The sequence below is a fragment of the Citrus sinensis genome, chromosome 8, assembly GCF_022201045.2.
Source record: "Citrus sinensis cultivar Valencia sweet orange chromosome 8, DVS_A1.0, whole genome shotgun sequence".
NCBI lineage: Eukaryota > Viridiplantae > Streptophyta > Magnoliopsida > Sapindales > Rutaceae > Citrus > Citrus sinensis.
Genome location: NC_068563.1, coordinates 21,660,626 through 21,679,473, shown reverse-complemented (window position 1 = coordinate 21,679,473; position 18,848 = coordinate 21,660,626). Strand labels below are relative to the sequence as shown.

At 34.4% G+C, this 18,848-nt stretch overlaps 2 protein-coding genes across 2 annotated transcripts; one reads left to right on the top strand and one right to left on the bottom strand.

Moving 5' to 3' along the window:
- Positions 1-239: 239 nt before the first annotated feature.
- Positions 240-11,161, top strand: LOC102624446 (myosin-11). The gene is made up of 37 exons (XM_015533161.3): positions 240-374; positions 725-868; positions 947-1,092; positions 1,179-1,335; positions 1,460-1,518; positions 1,772-1,931; positions 2,038-2,187; positions 2,275-2,411; positions 2,494-2,640; positions 2,759-2,860; positions 2,969-3,026; positions 3,101-3,202; positions 3,874-3,911; positions 4,117-4,243; positions 4,337-4,507; positions 4,672-4,803; positions 4,929-5,038; positions 5,144-5,204; positions 5,408-5,585; positions 5,767-5,972; positions 6,098-6,217; positions 7,037-7,135; positions 7,304-7,525; positions 7,745-7,884; positions 8,057-8,168; positions 8,260-8,307; positions 8,431-8,685; positions 8,786-8,941; positions 9,019-9,225; positions 9,318-9,461; positions 9,624-9,694; positions 9,774-9,873; positions 9,944-10,000; positions 10,110-10,166; positions 10,259-10,339; positions 10,441-10,523; positions 10,706-11,161. Exons 1-37 carry the CDS (start codon positions 240-242, stop codon positions 10,827-10,829), a joined length of 4,596 nt encoding a protein of 1,531 aa, XP_015388647.2. The 3' UTR covers positions 10,830-11,161.
- Positions 11,162-11,364: 203 nt separating this feature from the next.
- Positions 11,365-14,397, bottom strand: LOC102624166 (F-box protein At5g03970). Its single transcript, XM_006487696.4, has 2 exons — positions 14,253-14,397; positions 11,365-12,948 (listed from the first exon to the last, which is right to left on the bottom strand). The coding sequence occupies exon 2, from the start codon at positions 12,941-12,943 to the stop codon at positions 11,705-11,707; it is 1,239 nt and encodes a 412-aa protein (XP_006487759.2). The 5' UTR covers positions 12,944-12,948; positions 14,253-14,397; the 3' UTR covers positions 11,365-11,704.
- Between the last annotated feature and the right edge of the window lie 4,451 nt (positions 14,398-18,848).

Here is an 18,848-nt window from a genome sequence, read left to right as displayed (position 1 = left end):
ACTGCTGGTTTAGCTTTAGGTACAGTTAGTTGATTGCATTAGAATTGAATGTCCTTTTCCAGCATGTCTGGATGGATCAAATAGATTTTGCATTAAGAAATTTCATTATAATATAAAACCACACATTGTTACGGTGATTGTTGTTTATTGATGTGGTGCGCATAAGATAATCAATAAGTGATTATTATATTTATTTGCTTGTTTTCTTTATATGATTCATGTGTTATTTCTTTTGACACATGCAGGGAACTCCTGTAAATATCATTGTCGGTTCTCATGTCTGGGTCGAAGACCCAGAAGAGGCTTGGATTGATGGGCAAGTCTTGAAAATTACTGGAAAGGATGTTGAGGTCCAGACTACTAAGGGGAAGAAGGTTAGTGGATCACTTAAGACACAACTTGCTTTAAAAATTCGCATTCGTCTCCCTCTACTTCTTCTAGATAAATTTTAATCTCGCTTGCATCCTTGACGTTTTGTCCACCATTTTCGCTAATAACAATGAGCCTTCACATGCATTTCTCTAGATCGCTAAATCAAAAGGAAAAAATAAATTGCTGTTTAGATTTATCCTTTTATGCATTTTAATTTTATTGGTTTAGAGGACAGAATACAGTATGTAACTTGTATACATAAACCCTTCAATCAAAGACCATTTTCACATTTATTTTTCGACCTTTGATTCCTGTGGTGCAATGAATTTTTACTCTTATTTGGTGCTTTTAGGTTGTTGCAAACTTATCAAAAATTTATCCAAAAGATATGGAAGAGCCTGCTGGTGGTGTTGATGACATGACCAAACTATCTTATTTGCATGAGCCTGGAGTTCTGCGGAACTTAAAAACTAGATATGAGCTGAATGAAATCTATGTAAGTGTTTATAAGTGATTAAGATTTCAACTTTTCTGCTATTTTATGTATCTCACATCATGTTTGATATCATTTCAGACATATACTGGAAATATTCTTATTGCCATTAACCCTTTCCAACGACTGCCTCATATCTACGATGCTCACATGATGCAACAATACAAGGGAGCTCCATTTGGAGAACTAAGTCCTCATGTTTTCGCAGTGGCTGATGTTGCCTACAGGTTTCCTTATTCCATCTTGCAAGCATCATATTTATTTCTTTATTGATGAATGAAATGCTCAACAATAGTGCTTTAACTGACTTCAGGGCAATGGTCAATGAGGGAAAAAGCAATTCAATTCTGGTCAGTGGTGAAAGTGGAGCTGGCAAAACTGAGACCACTAAAATGCTTATGCGGTACCTTGCCTTTTTAGGTGGTCGGACTGCCACTGAAGGACGAACAGTTGAACAACAAGTTCTTGAAGTATGATTGATCGTGTACTTTTATTCTTCAATGAAGTTTTCCTTTTCTGTCTCATTATCTATCAAATATGTTCTATGATATCTTATGTGAAATGTTGTAAGACTTTTGTACCATTTGAATGCAGTCAAATCCAGTTCTCGAAGCGTTTGGAAATGCTAAAACAGTTAGAAATAACAACTCAAGGTGAGATAGCTTTTACATGGAAACCAGAATATTCATGCTCTTGCCCATTTCGTCCAATTGGTCTAACCTCATATGTTCTGCAGTGATGACGTTTCATGTACTCATAAAATAATGTGTCCATCCAAGCTGCATATCTTCATATATTTCTTGAATGATGTAGAATTATCTGTAAACAAGTCGACCCCTGATTCTTTTCTCATTGATTGTTGGAAGTTTGACTTTGATTTTTATCCTATATTCAATACTTGTGCAGTCGCTTTGGTAAATTTGTTGAGATTCAGTTTGATAAGCAAGGAAGAATTTCAGGAGCTGCCATCAGAACATACCTTCTAGAGAGATCTCGTGTTTGCCAAATTTCTAGTCCTGAGCGCAACTACCACTGCTTTTACCTTCTTTGTAATGCTCCACAGGAGGTATCTTCCTGTCGGAATGAAAGATCTAATTTGTTGTGTCTGTTTGTTGATACTTTGACTAATATAATATCGTACAACTGCTGGCTGACGACACTAGTGTTAACAGGAAGTTGAGAGGTACAAGTTGGGAAATCCTAAAACGTTTCACTATCTTAACCAATCAACTTGCTTTGAATTGGTCGGAGTAAGTGATGCTCATGATTATCTAGCCACAAGGAGGGCGATGGATATTGTTGGCATAAGTGAGAAGGATCAGGTATAGGTTTTACAGAATCATGCAGATAACAACTTCTGGACATAAAAATAGGAAGGACCATCCTCTCACTATTTCTCCGTCTCTCAGGAAGCAATTTTCAGAGTTGTTGCTGCAATTCTTCACATTGGCAATATTGAATTTTCCAAGGGAAAAGAAGTTGACTCATCAATCCCAAAAGATGACCAGGCCAAATTCCATCTTAAAACAGCTGCAGAACTTCTCATGTATGAGCTTCAGATACCACCATAGTTTATTTCTTGTTTTCCCTTTTATAGTACAATATTATTGAATTCAATTTTATTACAGGTGTGATCCTGTGGCCTTGGAAGATGCATTATGTAAGCGTATCATGATTACACCAGAGGAGGTTATTAAACGAAGCCTTGATCCTCAAAGTGCTCTAGTTAGCAGGGACGGTTTAGCTAAGACAATTTATTCTCGATTGTTTGACTGGTAAAACATTTAAGCTACTGCCCTACTCAATACTTCAGTGTTCACTGATACTTCTTAAAGTTATCTTGAGAACCGAGCTGTCATGGTGTGCTATGTCTGTATTTGTGGTTATTCACAGGCTGGTGGATAAAATTAACAGCTCGATTGGACAAGATCCTAATTCAAAGTCTCTCATTGGGGTCCTTGATATCTACGGTTTTGAAAGCTTTAAGAGTAATAGGTAGCAACATGTAAACACTATATGCATATGAGTAGATAAATGAAATGAATTATTGTTGATATTATAGCAAGACACCTCTCATATGTTTCATCATATCCTGCTGTGCAGTTTTGAGCAGTTCTGTATCAATTTCACAAATGAGAAATTGCAGCAGCATTTCAACCAGGTAATTTCTCTGATAATATTTACTTAGTTCAATTTAAAACTTTTAGCTGATGAGGGTCTGGCCATGTCTTTCAGCACGTGTTCAAGATGGAACAAGAAGAGTATACAAAAGAAGAGATTGATTGGAGCTACATTGAATTTGTTGATAATCAAGATGTTTTGGATCTTATTGAAAAGGTTATATTCAACTTTTTCACTCTATTCACATTGAATTCTGAATGTCAAATTTATACCTATACTGAAGGTTTTGGATCCTAAATTGAGGCCAACTTTTTCAAGGAACCTACCAACCACTTCATTTATCTAGCTGGATGGTTGTTTATAAACAAATCTGTTACCTATCTGATTCAACTTTTAAGAAGGAACTGGCAACAAGGGTTTTAGCAAAAAATACTTTTCAGAGTGTCATTGTTTCATTGAAAATCTGTAGACTTTATATATTTCAGTGTTGTGTAATGTGCTATGAGAGGCATGGATGGCTGCGTTGAACTGTAAAATGTTCAACATATTCTTGTTCCATGCAGGCTGGTAGCTCATTTGACAACAACCTTACTTCGCCAAAGGTTTAATTATTCTGGCATGCCATATGGCTGAAGTTAGATTCCTAGATATAGGAATGGCTAGACTATTTCTTTTATTTGAGAAGTTTCTCTAACTTCACTACATAATACTATATATTTTTTGTGGGTCGAGATGAAGTCACTTTATGCATCCAGATTTCTGCATTTTGTGGAACCAAGTTAGCTAAGCACTTCCCATGACAAAATGAGTGACTGCTGTGCAATTGTGTTTCAGAATTTGTTTTCTGGTTCAAGTCTTATGAAATTTCTTCACTTTACCTTTTGCAGAAACCAGGCGGAATCATTGCTCTCCTCGATGAAGCTTGGTAAATATTTTTCTATTACCTTCTTGTATTAAAGGAAGCATGTTTTATGTTCAAAGCATTTGATCCTTCCTTTTTCATTTTTGTTTTTTTCCTAATGGAAAATTTCCTGATTACTGAGTTTGTAAGATATGTGGAACCTAGAACTGAACTCCTCTTTGATGGTCAGATAATTTTTTCTCATTTGTAAACTTACCTTTTCTTGCAGCATGTTTCCAAAGTCAACACATGAAACATTTGCAAATAAGCTTTACCAGACATTTAAAAGTCACAAGCGCTTTGTCAAGCCAAAGTTTTCTCGCACAGATTTTGCCATTGCCCATTATGCTGGAGAGGTATGTTATTTAACAAAGTTCTTACCAATATATATAAAGTCTCATACCCAAAATGGTAACTGTTGTGAGCTTCTGTTAAAATTTTGTTTTCAGGTCATGTATCAATCTGATCAATTTTTGGATAAAAACAAGGATTATGTGGTTCCAGAACATCAAGACTTGTTGAGTGCTTCCAATTGTCCTTTTGTAGCAGGACTTTTCCCACCACTTCCAGAAGAGACATCCAAATCTTCCAAGTTCTCTTCTATTGGTTCTCGTTTTAAGGTAGTTTTGCTTCTGTTTTCCTATTGTTTTTCTCTTCCGGAAATATGATATTTGATGAAAGCAAGAGTTTACCCTTATTCTTGTGAATACTGCAATTCTTTCTTTCTTTTTTTTTGGGGGGGCACTGTATGTAAGACTCATGTTTCATCATGTAAATGATGCAGCTACAATTACAACAATTAATGGATACATTGAACTCTACAGAACCGCACTACATCAGATGTGTGAAACCAAACAACCTACTAAAACCTGCAGTCTTTGAGAATGCCAATATCATGCAACAATTGCGCTGTGGTGTGAGTACATTTTTTGATATTATATGCTTTTTTCTGGCAGTTTTGGGTTGGCCTATGGAGAGGGATGGTACCAAATCATTGTTATTTCCTTTTTGTTTGGCTATTATTGATTGTTGTCCCTATAGGGTGTTTTAGAGGCTATCAGAATCAGTTGTGCTGGATACCCCACTCGCCGTCCTTTCTTTGAATTCCTCAACCGGTTTGGGCTTCTTGCCCCCGAGTTCTTGGAAGGAAAGTAAGTATCATTTTTCTAGCACATATTTCAAGTGGAAAAAATGTTCTAGAAATGCTTAACCAGTTAATTTTTTTAAATGGTTTCTCTTCTGAATTTTTTGAACAGCTATGATGAAAAGGTTGCATGCAAAAAGATTTTGGAAAAGAAAGGGCTTCAGGGATTTCAGGTCATACAAGAAATTCTCTGTGCTGCTTGTGGAATTGCTTACAATTTTTTTAAATATCGTTTTCTGATAATATTGCAATAGATATATATTCCGCTCTTACATTCAAATAATCAAAGTTCGTGGATCCTAGTACACATTTTGGCCAGGGATACTTACTAGATTTTTTTCTCTTCTTTTTTTTTTCCTTCAAATTAATTTTGCAGATAGGTAAAACGAAGATTTTCTTAAGAGCTGGTCAGATGGCTGAATTAGATGCACGGAGAGCTGAAGTACTCAGTAGTGCTGCAAAAACTATTCAGCGGCGCATACGGACTCATATTGCTCGTAGACGGTTTATTGCCTTGCGGGAGGCTACCATAGTTTTACAATCTCTGTGCAGAGGTGAGCCATCAAAATTTTTTATACCAAAGAAATCAGGTTTCATAAGTACATATAGGACATATCTTTTGAATTTACTTTTTTTTTTCTTTGGCTCAATGCCTCAATCCTTCAGGGCATCAGTTGAACAGTATATCAATTTCCATTCCTAATTTAGTTTCGCATGTATCTATGTGACTTGTAGGAAGACTAGCTTGCAGAGTCTTTGACAGCATGAAGAAAGAGGCAGCTGCAGTGAAAATCCAGAAGCATATAAGGAGATATGATGCCAGAACGGCTTATAAAAGACTCCATGTTTCTACACTTGTCTTGCAGACTGGTTTAAGGACAATGGCTGCTCGTAAGGAATTTAGATTCAGAAAGCAAACAAAGGCTGCAATTATTATTCAGGTTATATCCTTAGCAATGTTGTATTGCTTGGATGATTTTAATTTTTATTCTCCCTTTGCATATTTTGGTCTCTCGGTACCGTCTATTTTTCTTGGAATAATAAGAAGAATAATAATACGCTGTAGGCCCGATGGCGTTGTCATAAAGCTACTGCATACTATAAAAGGCTCAAGAGAGGATCGATAAAGGCACAGACCAGATGGAGGGGAAGAATTGCTAGGAGAGAACTTAGGAAGCTTAAAATGGTTGGTATTTGATAACCTTTTGCTATCCTTCATGAGTGCTGTCATTTTACATAATTTATAGATTTATCGCTAAATGAAAGTATGATATATATATATATATATATAATTCATAGAAATTTTTAATCGATACAAGGCTTTTTTGATACGTAATCAATTTGAGGTGCTGCCAATTTTTATGTCATTGGAGTTTGGACTGAGAGGATGAGCATCTGATCAAGCAGTCTGATGCCTCTAAAAATTGCAATTCTGTGGTTTAAGTAAGCGGGAACAATAGTGTACATATATTTGTCAATATGGAATAAACTTTAACTCTGATATTTAGAAGTAAAGGCCTTAAACAGAAATTGGAAATGAAATTTTCAGGACGTTTCTGGTTAAATGAAATGAAGGCTTGAAAATGTTTTTACAGTGTTTGTGTTCTCTGACAAGTGATTGTTAAATAAGGAATGAAAGTGATAAATATCATGTTATATTTGTGTGCTTATTGATAATATTATAACCACAATAGAAATGTGTGTTCTAGCAATTTTTTAAATCTTTAATAAGTTGTAGTGCATATTCTAGTGAATTTGGGTTATACCAAAAAGTTTTACATGCATACAATTGTCTGAAAAGTAGTGAAAACAAAAATGAGCTCTTTATTCAGTATGCTTCAAGAAATTAAAGATTTATTTAAATGTTTTAAATCTAGAAATAAAAGGATATGCTTCAGTTGTTGGTCTAAAAAGTACTTCATGCAATATTATATTTAATATTTGCTTAAAATTTAAGTAGTTCTCTTGGCTTCGAGTAATAATGGCCATCTCAATTTTTCTACAGGCTGCCAGGGAAACGGGTGCACTAAAAGAAGCAAAGGATAAGCTTCAGAAAACTGTTGAAGACCTCACATGGCGTATACAGTTGGAGAAACGTTTAAGGGTGATAAGCACTCTGATTAATATTATTTGGTTCCTTTGATTATTTTTGTGTTGGTTGCTTAACATGGAACTTATGTTTGTGTTGGTTGTTTAACATGGAACTGGGGGTTCCAATGTATGATCTGTGATTGATATATCCTCATGCAATAGCTTGATTCTATGCTTGCAGACTGACTTGGAAGAAGCAAAAGCACAGGAGGTAACAAAGTTGCAGAATTCATTGCAAGAAATGCAGGCAAAACTTGATGAAGCGAATGCATCGCTCGTCAAGGAAAGAGAAGCTGCAAAGAAGGCTATTGAAGAAGCACCTCCTGTGGTTAAAGAAAAAGAAGTTTTAGTAGAAGATACCAAAAAGATCGAATCACTAACAGCAGAAGTTGAGGGCCTCAAGGTTAGTGGTTTAATTCATTGGCCACTGCATATTTTCTTATGTTGAATTGAACATGTGATCCTATGTACACTTTCGGCATATCAAGTTGTACCCTTTTCTTGGTGATATTACTAGTAGCCTATCAGAAAATTATGAGTTTGCATAACAATATTTATGATGGAATTTGATTATGGGCATCTTAGATGAGTAAATCTTGACCCTGGCTTCATGACACGACAGACTGCATTGGAATCAGAGAAAAAAAGAGCCGATGAAACTGAAAGAAAATCAAAAGAAGCACAAGAGACTAGCGAAGAAAAACAGAAAAAATTAGATGAAACAGAGAAGAAAGTTATTCAACTCCAGGAGTCCTTGACGAGGTAGTGTACTTCTATTCTCATGGTAATGGATTTATCTTGAACCAACCTTTGATGTCAAATCAGAGATGTTTAACACATACTGCAAAAGTATAACTCTTACATTTATTCGTGGAAGAAATTATCACCAGTTTTAAAGTCTTCTGATGTGGTCCACTTATGCTTCCGTGATTAGGCTAGAAGAGAAACTTGCCAATTTAGAATCAGAGAATCAAGTGCTACGGCAACAGGCAGTGTCCATAGCACCCAATAAGTTCCTTTCAGGCCGCTCCAGATCAATTATACAGGTAGTTGCAGAGATTTAAGTATGAAACTGCCAATTTTGGTCTTAAATATCGTGGAAGTTTTAAGGGCTCTTCTGTTGTCTGATAATTGCAGAGAGGTGCTGACAGTGGTCACATACCAGGGGATGCAAAATCTACTTTGGTAAGTAAAGCTCATGTAAGTCTATATTACCATGAGAACTAGGAATGCAGAGATTTCCAAGACCTGCCGAAGTGTTCTTCCTAGTCTGCTTTCATTTTTTGACCTCTTGATATATTGGAACAGGATCTGCACAGCTCTTCAATAAATCATAGAGATCCTTTGGAAATAGAGGAGAAACCACAAAAATCACTAAACGAGAAGCAACAAGAGAACCAGGAGTTGCTCATTCGTTGCATTGCACAACACTTAGGCTTTGCAGGGAACCGGCCTATAGCTGCCTGTATCATATACAAATGCCTCTTGCAGTGGAGATCTTTTGAAGTTGAGCGAACTAGCGTCTTTGATCGGATTATTCAGACCATTGGCAATGCTATTGAGGTTTTAAAATTCCCAACATTTTGTGCTAATATCTTATCATTTTAACTTTTATTAACCTTATAATCTCTCTTGAGCTTGACTATTATCAATTGGACTTCAGACACAGGATAACAACGATATCTTGGCCTATTGGTTATCCAATGCATCAACACTCCTCTTGCTACTCCAGCGTACACTGAAAGCTAGTGGAGCAGCTGGAATGGCTCCACAGCGCCGTCGATCATCATCAGCCACACTTTTTGGGAGAATGACACAAGTACAATTCTCCACTAGCATCTATTAGTCATTCAGACAATTTTATTTTCGCCTGCTCAATGATTTCTATATTTTCAGAGTTTCCGTGGGACTCCACAAGGAGTTAATCTTTCCTTAATCAACGGTGGTGTGAATGGTGGAGTGGATACCTTACGGCAAGTTGAAGCCAAGTACCCAGCTTTGCTTTTCAAACAGCAGCTTACAGCTTATGTGGAAAAGATTTATGGAATGATTCGAGATAATCTAAAGAAGGAAATATCTCCATTGCTTGGTCTGTGCATCCAGGTACTATTTGTTCATTAACTGCGTTTAAGATTCCTTCCTTTCAGAACTTCCCAAGCATTGAAACTTTTTTTTTTCCTAATATAATGAAATAGGCACCACGAACATCCAGAGCAAGCTTAGTCAAGGGATCGTCGCGTTCAGTAGCTAACAGTGCTGCCCAGCAAGCTTTAATTGCTCACTGGCAAGGGATTGTGAAGAGCCTTGGAAACTTCTTAAACACTTTGAAGGCCAATCATGTCAGTTAAACATATTTTTCATTACATTCCTTGTATATAGCTTTCTCATTTTACTCAATGTTATCTTATTGAATAGTAGAATCTTCAATTGATCCAGTGGAATTTCATCTGGAAAGGGTAATTTCGGCAAATCTGGTCTGAACTTTTGGCATCCTGTTTCAGGTACCCCCATTTTTGGTTCGAAAGGTCTTCACACAAATATTTTCCTTCATTAACGTTCAACTTTTCAACAGGTTTGAGTCTATGACCACATTGCTTTCAATTGTTTAAAAGCTTTTTCTTATCATCCTCCACACATTTTTTGGGTTGCAGCCTTTTGTTAAGGCGAGAGTGCTGTTCATTTAGTAATGGTGAATATGTTAAAGCTGGATTGGCTGAATTGGAGCATTGGTGTTACAAAGCAACAGATGAGGTACCTTATACAAGCTGTCACTTCATCTTTTCATTGTATATTATATTAACCAAAAGCAAAATGAGTGCAGTATGCAGGTTCAGCCTGGGATGAGCTCAAGCATATAAGACAGGCCATTGGTTTTCTCGTATGTTTCTGTTCTATATTTACTTGTCCACTTGTTATATCGCTTGATTTGATAGTGAAGAAAAAAGAAATTTTGAAGTTGTCTTAAATGGTGTGTTATCATATTTCAGGTCATACATCAAAAACCAAAAAAGACATTGGATGAAATAAGCCATGATCTCTGCCCGGTGAGTGTACCATAATAATAATAGCAAGTTATATCAAGGACTTCTACATCTCCTTCTCGATATCTCAAACAAATTTATTTGTTCATTTTTAGGTTCTTAGCATCCAGCAGCTGTATAGAATCAGTACAATGTACTGGGATGACAAGTATGGGACGCATAGTGTGTCTTCAGATGTAAGTTTTTATGGGTACCAATAGTCAATCTAGGCTAAAGTCATCACCATCACATGGGAGTAGAATAAAGTTGACCCCTGCCTTGTGAATGTTATATATAGGTCATATCCAACATGCGGGTGTTGATGACAGAAGATTCGAACAATGCAGTTAGTAACTCCTTCCTGTTGGATGATGATTCAAGGTTAGCAAACAACATTCAACTGTGTCATTATCTTATCAGACATTCGTTTTTTGTTGTTCTTCATGGTTTTTCTTCATTATTCATTCTTACATGGTTGGAATCCAAAAGCATGATTCATAGGCTTTTAACAGCACGCTTGAGGGTGTCACTGAACTCTCACAACTTTGTTATGTCTCTTGCAGCATTCCATTTTCGGTGGATGACTTATCAAAATCAATGCAACAAATTGACATCTCCGACATTGAACCCCCACCTCTTATTCGTGAAAACTCAGGCTTTAGTTTCTTGTTGCCGCGCTCTGATTAATCATCACCATCATTGCAGACATGGCAGGAGTATTCTATAATTACCGGTATCTCTGTTTTACTGCCAAGGATGTAGATTCAAAATGCAACCTCTTAATTTGTGGATGTCTTTCTGGGGTTGTTCATCGCATTTTTCTTTTGGCTTTTTACATTAGATATATAGTTCATTCTTTCAAACAGGGATACCTTTGATCCCATCCGACATGATGTTAAATATTTTCTCTTTGTTGTACAAGTAGATGATACCTTTTTTCTCGAGAGAAAAAAAAAAAGAAAAAAAGAAAAAGTTCAAAGCTAGTAGCATTCTGATTTCTGCCTTGAAGAGTGCAGTGTTTCCTTTCCCCTGTTGCTCGTAGCTTCCCAGTACTATCTAAGTGCAGGTATCATAATGCAAGTCGATCTTTAATAACAGGTATCATAATGCAAGTCGATCTTTAATAACCAATGATATATATTTTGTGAAAGCACTAGTGAAATTTACAAATTTACATTCATTCATTTAAACTATTTGAAAAAAAAAATTCAGAAACCAAGGATAATCAGCATCCACTAATGGGACATCTGTACGATATTAAACAGTAAAATTAACTCAAAATCCGAGAAGCAACGGTGACTATTGACATAGCAGAGACGAGCACAAAATTTCCACCTATGCTGTTTCAAAGTTTAGGACACAAACACACAAGAAAGATGCTGAGACCATCCAGCATCTACCTTCAGTGAAAGGTTAAGAGTATATACATCAGCATCCACCATTAATAAGCTTGAAAACTTAACAGCAGAATAAGCTCAACCCTCTAATTTACGAGTACCATAGCTTTATTTACATACAATTCTAAATAAGAGTAGCCACGACAACAATAATCATGTCATACTCTATCCATTCTGACATATAGAAGAATGTGGCCAAGCTGGCTTGAAGTATGGAACTACTCTGCTGAAATCCCACAAAATGGAGGACCCACAACCGTCATACTGAACCACTTCCACCTCTCCATTCTTAAGATGACAAAGAAATATGTTATCCCCAGCTCTGATGTAGACAGATTCTGAATTCTGCGGAAGAAGTGACAATATTTGAGTTTCTTTGGATTTAGAACATGTACAGAATGCTGTCATAACTCTGGGATTTCTCTTCCACATTGTTTTGAAATTCCATTTATATCGCAGGATCCATTTGGTGTTGTTGGAGCATGTAGATAAGTGGCCATCTTGTTCTTTCTTCAGAACCCATATCTCCATTCCCGACTTACAACTTTGACCGTACTGCAAAAGCCCATCAGAAGATTCACCAAGAACACGCTCATCAAAATCACATGAATCTGGTAGTTCAATCAAAGAGACATGCCTATCTTCATGTTCCTGGTCATAAATGGCTATATTTCCTCTCATTGCAAACCAGTGAATGACACCCCTAATCACAGTGGCTACTTTCCAAGGACACAACGACAGAGTGGAATTGCAAGTGAGCGTTGAATAATACCATGTCCTAGTCTTTGAAAGGAAAGTCTCAATGGTGACAGAGTTGGCTTTATCATGTTTACATTCACTTTTTGCGCGAATGACTTTGTAGCACATAGAGTCATCAGGAGAGTCCTCAACAATGAATGCCATGCATAGCTCTTCAAAGTACACACGAGGATGAGGGAGTTTGTGCTGTTGTTTAGTAATTGGATCCCACACATAGTAAGACTTTGGATGGCGGCCACAAAGAAGAAGGCCATTGGAGGAGTCAATAAAGTAACCAAGCTGTTTAAGGATCCCAGAATACTTTAGATCATCACCTTCTTTAGAAGTTGACAATAATGGGAGTGCAGGCTCTGATGGGGTACGGCGTAGGCCACCCTGAGGTCTTCCAAGATATAAGGAATTACAGACGAAGAAGCCAAGGAGGTGAGAGCGTACTTTCCATCTTTTCAGGTAACCGCGCCTAAAAGCATAGCTGCAGATACAGCTAAGCCACCTCTTTGATACAACAATCAATTTGACAACATATTCTGGTGGCAATCGCTGAAGGATATCACATAGGATGTCGTCACAGCTCAATGCATCATGAGCGCTAGTGTAAGACGACCATTTTCTCTCTCTTTTACCAGACAAGATATCACCTGCCATAATATCTGTCAAAGGGCATTTACGAATACGTTAATAAAATGGAAAGGTAATTTACAATAAATAAATAATGATCATAACAACCAGTTCAGGCACTTCAATAAGCAACCAAAACAGAAGTCTGCTCATTAGGATCAATAAATTAGTTAAAAGTAGTCTCATATCTCACCAAAAACTTTGAGATACATAGCATGAATCACGTTGTGTTGGCAATTCCTAGGTCATCATGCCACAACGTGCACAATGATTAAAAGAGGGCTTTATATCACTTAGAGCATGCATATCAACATTAATTATAGCAAAAGGGCCTCAATCCAAGTGGTCCTCTTTATAACCATCGACTTCATGTTTCAAAACAGAGTAGCATCCAACAAGTTCATTGCTACTAAATGTTACAGTATGACAATGGAAACTCCAACACTGGTTAGAATGCTTATCAAGGCAGGGGGTCCCCACACTGATGGGAACATAGGTAAGTATAAATTAAACAAGCTAATACCTAGTCACCTAGGGGAAGACACTAAGTCAAATAATATAAAAACTCGCCATAAATAAAAGAACTCCAAATAAGTTTTCCACTTGAGTACCTAACCACTATGCATAAATGTGTAATCTATATGATATGTCATAGGACTCGCCACAAAGACTCAACAACTTCGAACAATCTATCTTGTTACAGATTTCAAGTACATAATTCAAAGGAGTAAATCTACAAGTTGCGGCAGTAAATTTTACAATTACTTATACATTTTCATATTATCCTATGAACATAGAAAATAACAGCAAATGGGATAATTGCACAATCAATAAACTTCACCATTTGCTCACAACCGATAAATTCAAAGTTCAATAAAACTAAAACGACCCACATCATATTTTGACACAAATATTGCTAATTTTACACTGGCCAAACATAAAGCATAAATATAAACACTTCTTTTAACACATTGTTTGATCAGCATTCTCCAAGTACTAATTAATTATTTGGTTTTGGAAGTTAAGTTCGAAAAACTTAAACCAAACAATGCCTTGGTGATTTAAAATCTACAAGTCACAATCTCAATCATCATTTGATTTTCCTTAAATTAAAAAAAAGAAAAAAATTTGTGACACTTGAGGCAATACCCAGAAACATGAATAACGAATTTGCCAACTTTACATTCTCAAGTAACATTTTTCATGCTTAACATATTTTGAATCAACTCACGACAAAAAAAAATTTAAAAAATTGAAAAAAATAAAAGAAGCTCAGCTTCAAATTCTTTTTAAGGGAAAAAATGAACATCATGATAGAGAGAGAGAGAGAGAGAACCTGCGAGTGCAAATGCTTCGATTTTGATGACGAAAACATGAGGCGTTGAACTTGGCAACAGTTCTACTTATGCAGAGGACTTGTCGCTTAAAGAGCATGTTCAGAAACGATGTCGTTTTCTGGATTGATATAACTTGTCCTTTTGGGGAGAATTTCAATAATAACAATAATAATAATAAGACCCTTCTGTTTTACTCAAATTTACATAAGCACCTCTGAAGTTTCAAGCATAAACAAAGAAACTGTTTTTTTTTTTTTGGTGTCTTTGAAAATTATCCAAAGGGAAATTACCAGCCATCCATTCAAAAATTATTATATTATAAAAAATATTACAAAATTTTTTTTTCAATTTTTATCCATTATTTATAATTTGTCAATTGTCCACTAAAAAGATAAAATTACCCTACAAAATAAATACTACTATTATTCTTGTTTTCTTTTATTTCATCTTTTCATAAGAATATTTATGTCTTTTTAGTTGATGGTTGATACAAATTACATATATTAGGTATAAAATTGAACAAAACTTAAAATTTTATAGTATTTTTATAACAGGATAAACTTTGGTAGACGATTAATAATTTTCCTTATCCATATTTACTAATAAATCTTTTAAAAATTATTTGAATATTTAAAAAATTATTTTAAGACTATAAATTTATTAGACAAATTTTATTATTAATCTTTGGGTTAGTTAAATTGTTCAATGTTCATTACTCAAAATATATATATATATATATATATATGTATGTATGTATGTATGAATATCTATTCCTCAAACCAAAGGAATCTATGTGTCATTTGAATAAACCTCTGGGTATAGGTGTCATTTAATCATTTTCCCATAATAATAATTCTTAATTAATTATATTGCTTGACTATAACTCTTACATATGTTATAAGCTTTACAATTAAATTTGTTGATGCGAGATTTGGTGTCTGCTCGTTCATGACCAAAACCTCTCCTCAACACTCAAGTTTGCAGTTGACTCTATGTAACTTCACGCTGTCCCTTCTAGTCAAGCAGAACTATAACGCTTGCTGCTTCTCCCCAGCAGACTCCTGCGCACACAAAAACTGATCAGAGCACGCCGGGGTTTTCCCGACGTAAACCCTCCGACGCTCAAGTCAAAAATCGGGGCTTATTTTTGAAAAAACTCTGCCAATAATTTCTTGGCTTTGTAGTGATTTCTAGAGCAATGAAATCCCTAAGAATTTTCTTGAGGTTCCCACTAGAATACCCTCTGGGATCTCTTTAAGTCTATTTTTTAGTGTTTTTGTCCAATCCTTTTACCTTCTTTGATCGCCCCCTTTATAGCCTTCCAAAGAATTCGGCTTCTCTCGTTCACGTTTTTCATCTTAGCATGATTCCCGGTCACGTATGCTTGAACGTTGTGGTTGCGGTTGAGTGGGCCTTGTGCCTGGGTTTTCGGAGAGTGGCGATCGTGGCTAAGTGGGCCTCGTGCTTGGATTTTTGGAGAGTGGCGGTCGTTCTGATAACTACCTAAGGTTGGGTCTGCCAAGGTCGGGTCCAGCAGGAAGTATCTTTGGTACTGAGTAAAGGATTCCTGCTCATGCCATGATTTCCAACAAAGGATCTCCTCGGCAACGGGCAAAAGGCTTATGCGCCTGGGCGACATAAGCTCCCCATATGTGAGCAGGACAGGTCCTCGTTTAATACTGCTGGTCTCGTCGTTATATATCCCCCAAACAAAATTGTTTAATAAAATAAAATAAAATTTGTTTGATATTTTGTAATGTATGATTTTGAATTACTTAAGTTAATATAAGATTATTTGAAGTTAATATTTTTAAAAGAATAGTTAAAAAAGAAATAAATATATGTAAACAATAGAACAAAAAGGTTATATATGTTAAATAACTACATTGATTAGGGCTATATTTGAATGTTGTTGTTGTTATTGTCCAAAATTTGTATGTCTAAATTTGATTTGGTATGTAAACTATTTGTCTGAATCAATTTTGTATGTGTATATTAAAAAAATATTTTTTTTATTTGTTTGTCATGGTAGTAGTGCAGTAACCCATCAGAGTAGCGCATATGCGTTAGTGTGTAGATTTCATCCCAGTTTCCACAAATTAAAAACTCTTTCCTTCAATTATTTAGTTTTTGAATATTGATTCCTAAGTTAAAAGTCTAGCTAATTTTAATTTTCAATTATTCCCATTGATCTTTTATCTAGTTTCAAAATCTTAATTTTAACATTTCTTTATGTTTGCTTTTTGTGTTGCATTATAAGAAAATTTTACTATTATTAAAATATTTTAAGAACAAATTAAGTGATAACTTACTGTATACATTGAAAAAGATATTTTGATTGTATTGATGATGAAACTATCTTATAGTCAATATTATGTGAAGCTTGGTTTAAGAAAATCCCTGCCAATGGGATTATATTTTACTTTAAGCAAAGTTCACTTATAATAATATGCCCAATCGATCAAGTGGGAAGTCACCTTTTGAGATTGTCTACATTAGACCTCTTTTATATGCCTTAAACTTGGTTCCTTTGTCTAAACTACCTAGAATGAATATCATTGCTGATCGTATGGTAGACAAAATAATCAATGTTCATGAGGAAATTAAGAAGAAGTTAGAAACTCTACTACTAAGTACAAGGCAGAGGCAAATAAGCATAGGCGCTTCAAATACTTTGTTGTAGAAGATCAAGTGATGGTTCATCTATACAAGGACAAATTTCCTATTGAAGAATACAACAAGCTCAAGAAAAAGAAGATTGGACCATTTTGTATCCTTCAAAAAAATCGATGACAATGCTTATGTCGTGGATCTACTAGCAACCTATAATATTTCCAAAACCTTCAATATTCAAGACTTGTTCGAGTATCATGGACCTTCACCGTTGATATATGATTGAATCAACTCGAGGATGAGTTCTTCTAAAGGGAGGAGACTGATGTAGGACAAACCTAGTCATAGTAAGAGTATAAGTTTAAAATTCACTTTTCTAGTTTGATTAAGATTTATTTTATATTTTCTTATTTAAGTCATATTCTTTTTCTTAAAAGGAATCATAATTTTATTAGGAATAAGATAATCTTAATTGGTATAAATAGGCTTGTATGCTTGTTTCTTGACACAAGTTTCGTTCAATAATATTCAGTATTTTTCCAATTGAGATATTTTCTCCTTTGTGAGAGCCCTCCTTCTTGAGTTTTTAAGAACGTATGCTAGAATGAAATATGGTACCGCTTTCATCCCACGTCACTTCTACTTTACAAAATATGAATATTCATTGTAAAAAGTTTTAGAGATAGGCTCAAATAAGGTGTGGAAAGTAAAAAAATTTCTTTGATAATAATTATTTGCTTATAATAGTAATTTACATTGTAAAAATTTTAGTGATATGAATTTTTATTAAATTATGGGTTTTGTAAATATTTTGGTGAACTCAAATAGATTAATAATGGGATTGTTATAGCTCTTTGATTTAAGTGTTTAATCTCTATCATTCATTTAGCATAACGGATAAAAATTAATTAATTAAAGAATAACAGATAACCTTTAGGTTGCAAGTAAATATATATATATATATATATATATATTATTTTAGTTAATTGATAAAAGAAAATTTCTGTTATGTTGGGATAAAAATCGTATAATGAATAATGGGATCGTTGGACTAAGTATTAGAATCTTTACCCTTAACTTAATTCTAATGGATAAGTAATCATGTAACTAGTAATTTTCAAATTGTGGTATTTCTTCATACTTTAAATTATTTTTTATCTAATCAATTTATAATATTTTTTAAGTCACTAAAAAAATGGAAAAAATAAAAATAATTTTTTAAAATTATTGTTTACTATCTATAACTTTACAATTTCACATTTTTTTAATTCTACATTTATTATTAAAGACACGCATGCGCGCACACACACATTAAAATAAATGTAATTAACATGTAATATTATTTCAATAATACTTTGTATAAAGTTATTTCATAAGGCCTTATAATAATTTGTATTGTATGAATTTAATTATAAAACCATTAATAGTTAAACAATCATGATCGTAAAAGGCATAGTAATAAATTATTTAATCTATGTTTCATTAATGATACTATATGCGTTTCAACAAATAAGAAATATTTTATTCAACAACTATAATTGAAATATATATATGTATATAACTACTTGATGGCTTGGATACATACTTTTAGAGTTAGGTTATTTTAATTTAAATTTTTACATAAAACGTAAATTATTAATTTCATACAATTCAATGATGGATGATATAATATCATAAAAAGTTGTTTTAACTTTCATTATCAATCGTTAGATTGTGAGAGATTGATGGCTCAAATTTTTGTATGAAAATTTTAAGCTAAAGTTTCCCAAATCATGTTTTTATAATGAAAATATAAAAATATAAAAATAATTTTTTTCTTATTCTTTCCACGTAAATATTATTGGAGGTAATATTTTATTTATTGCCACATTAATTATCATAATAATAGTAATGACTCTTAGTAAAATAAAATTTTACAATTACAAGCAAAAGATATCAATAAAATAATATGTCATGCTTCATAAACTAAAACAAATTGCAAG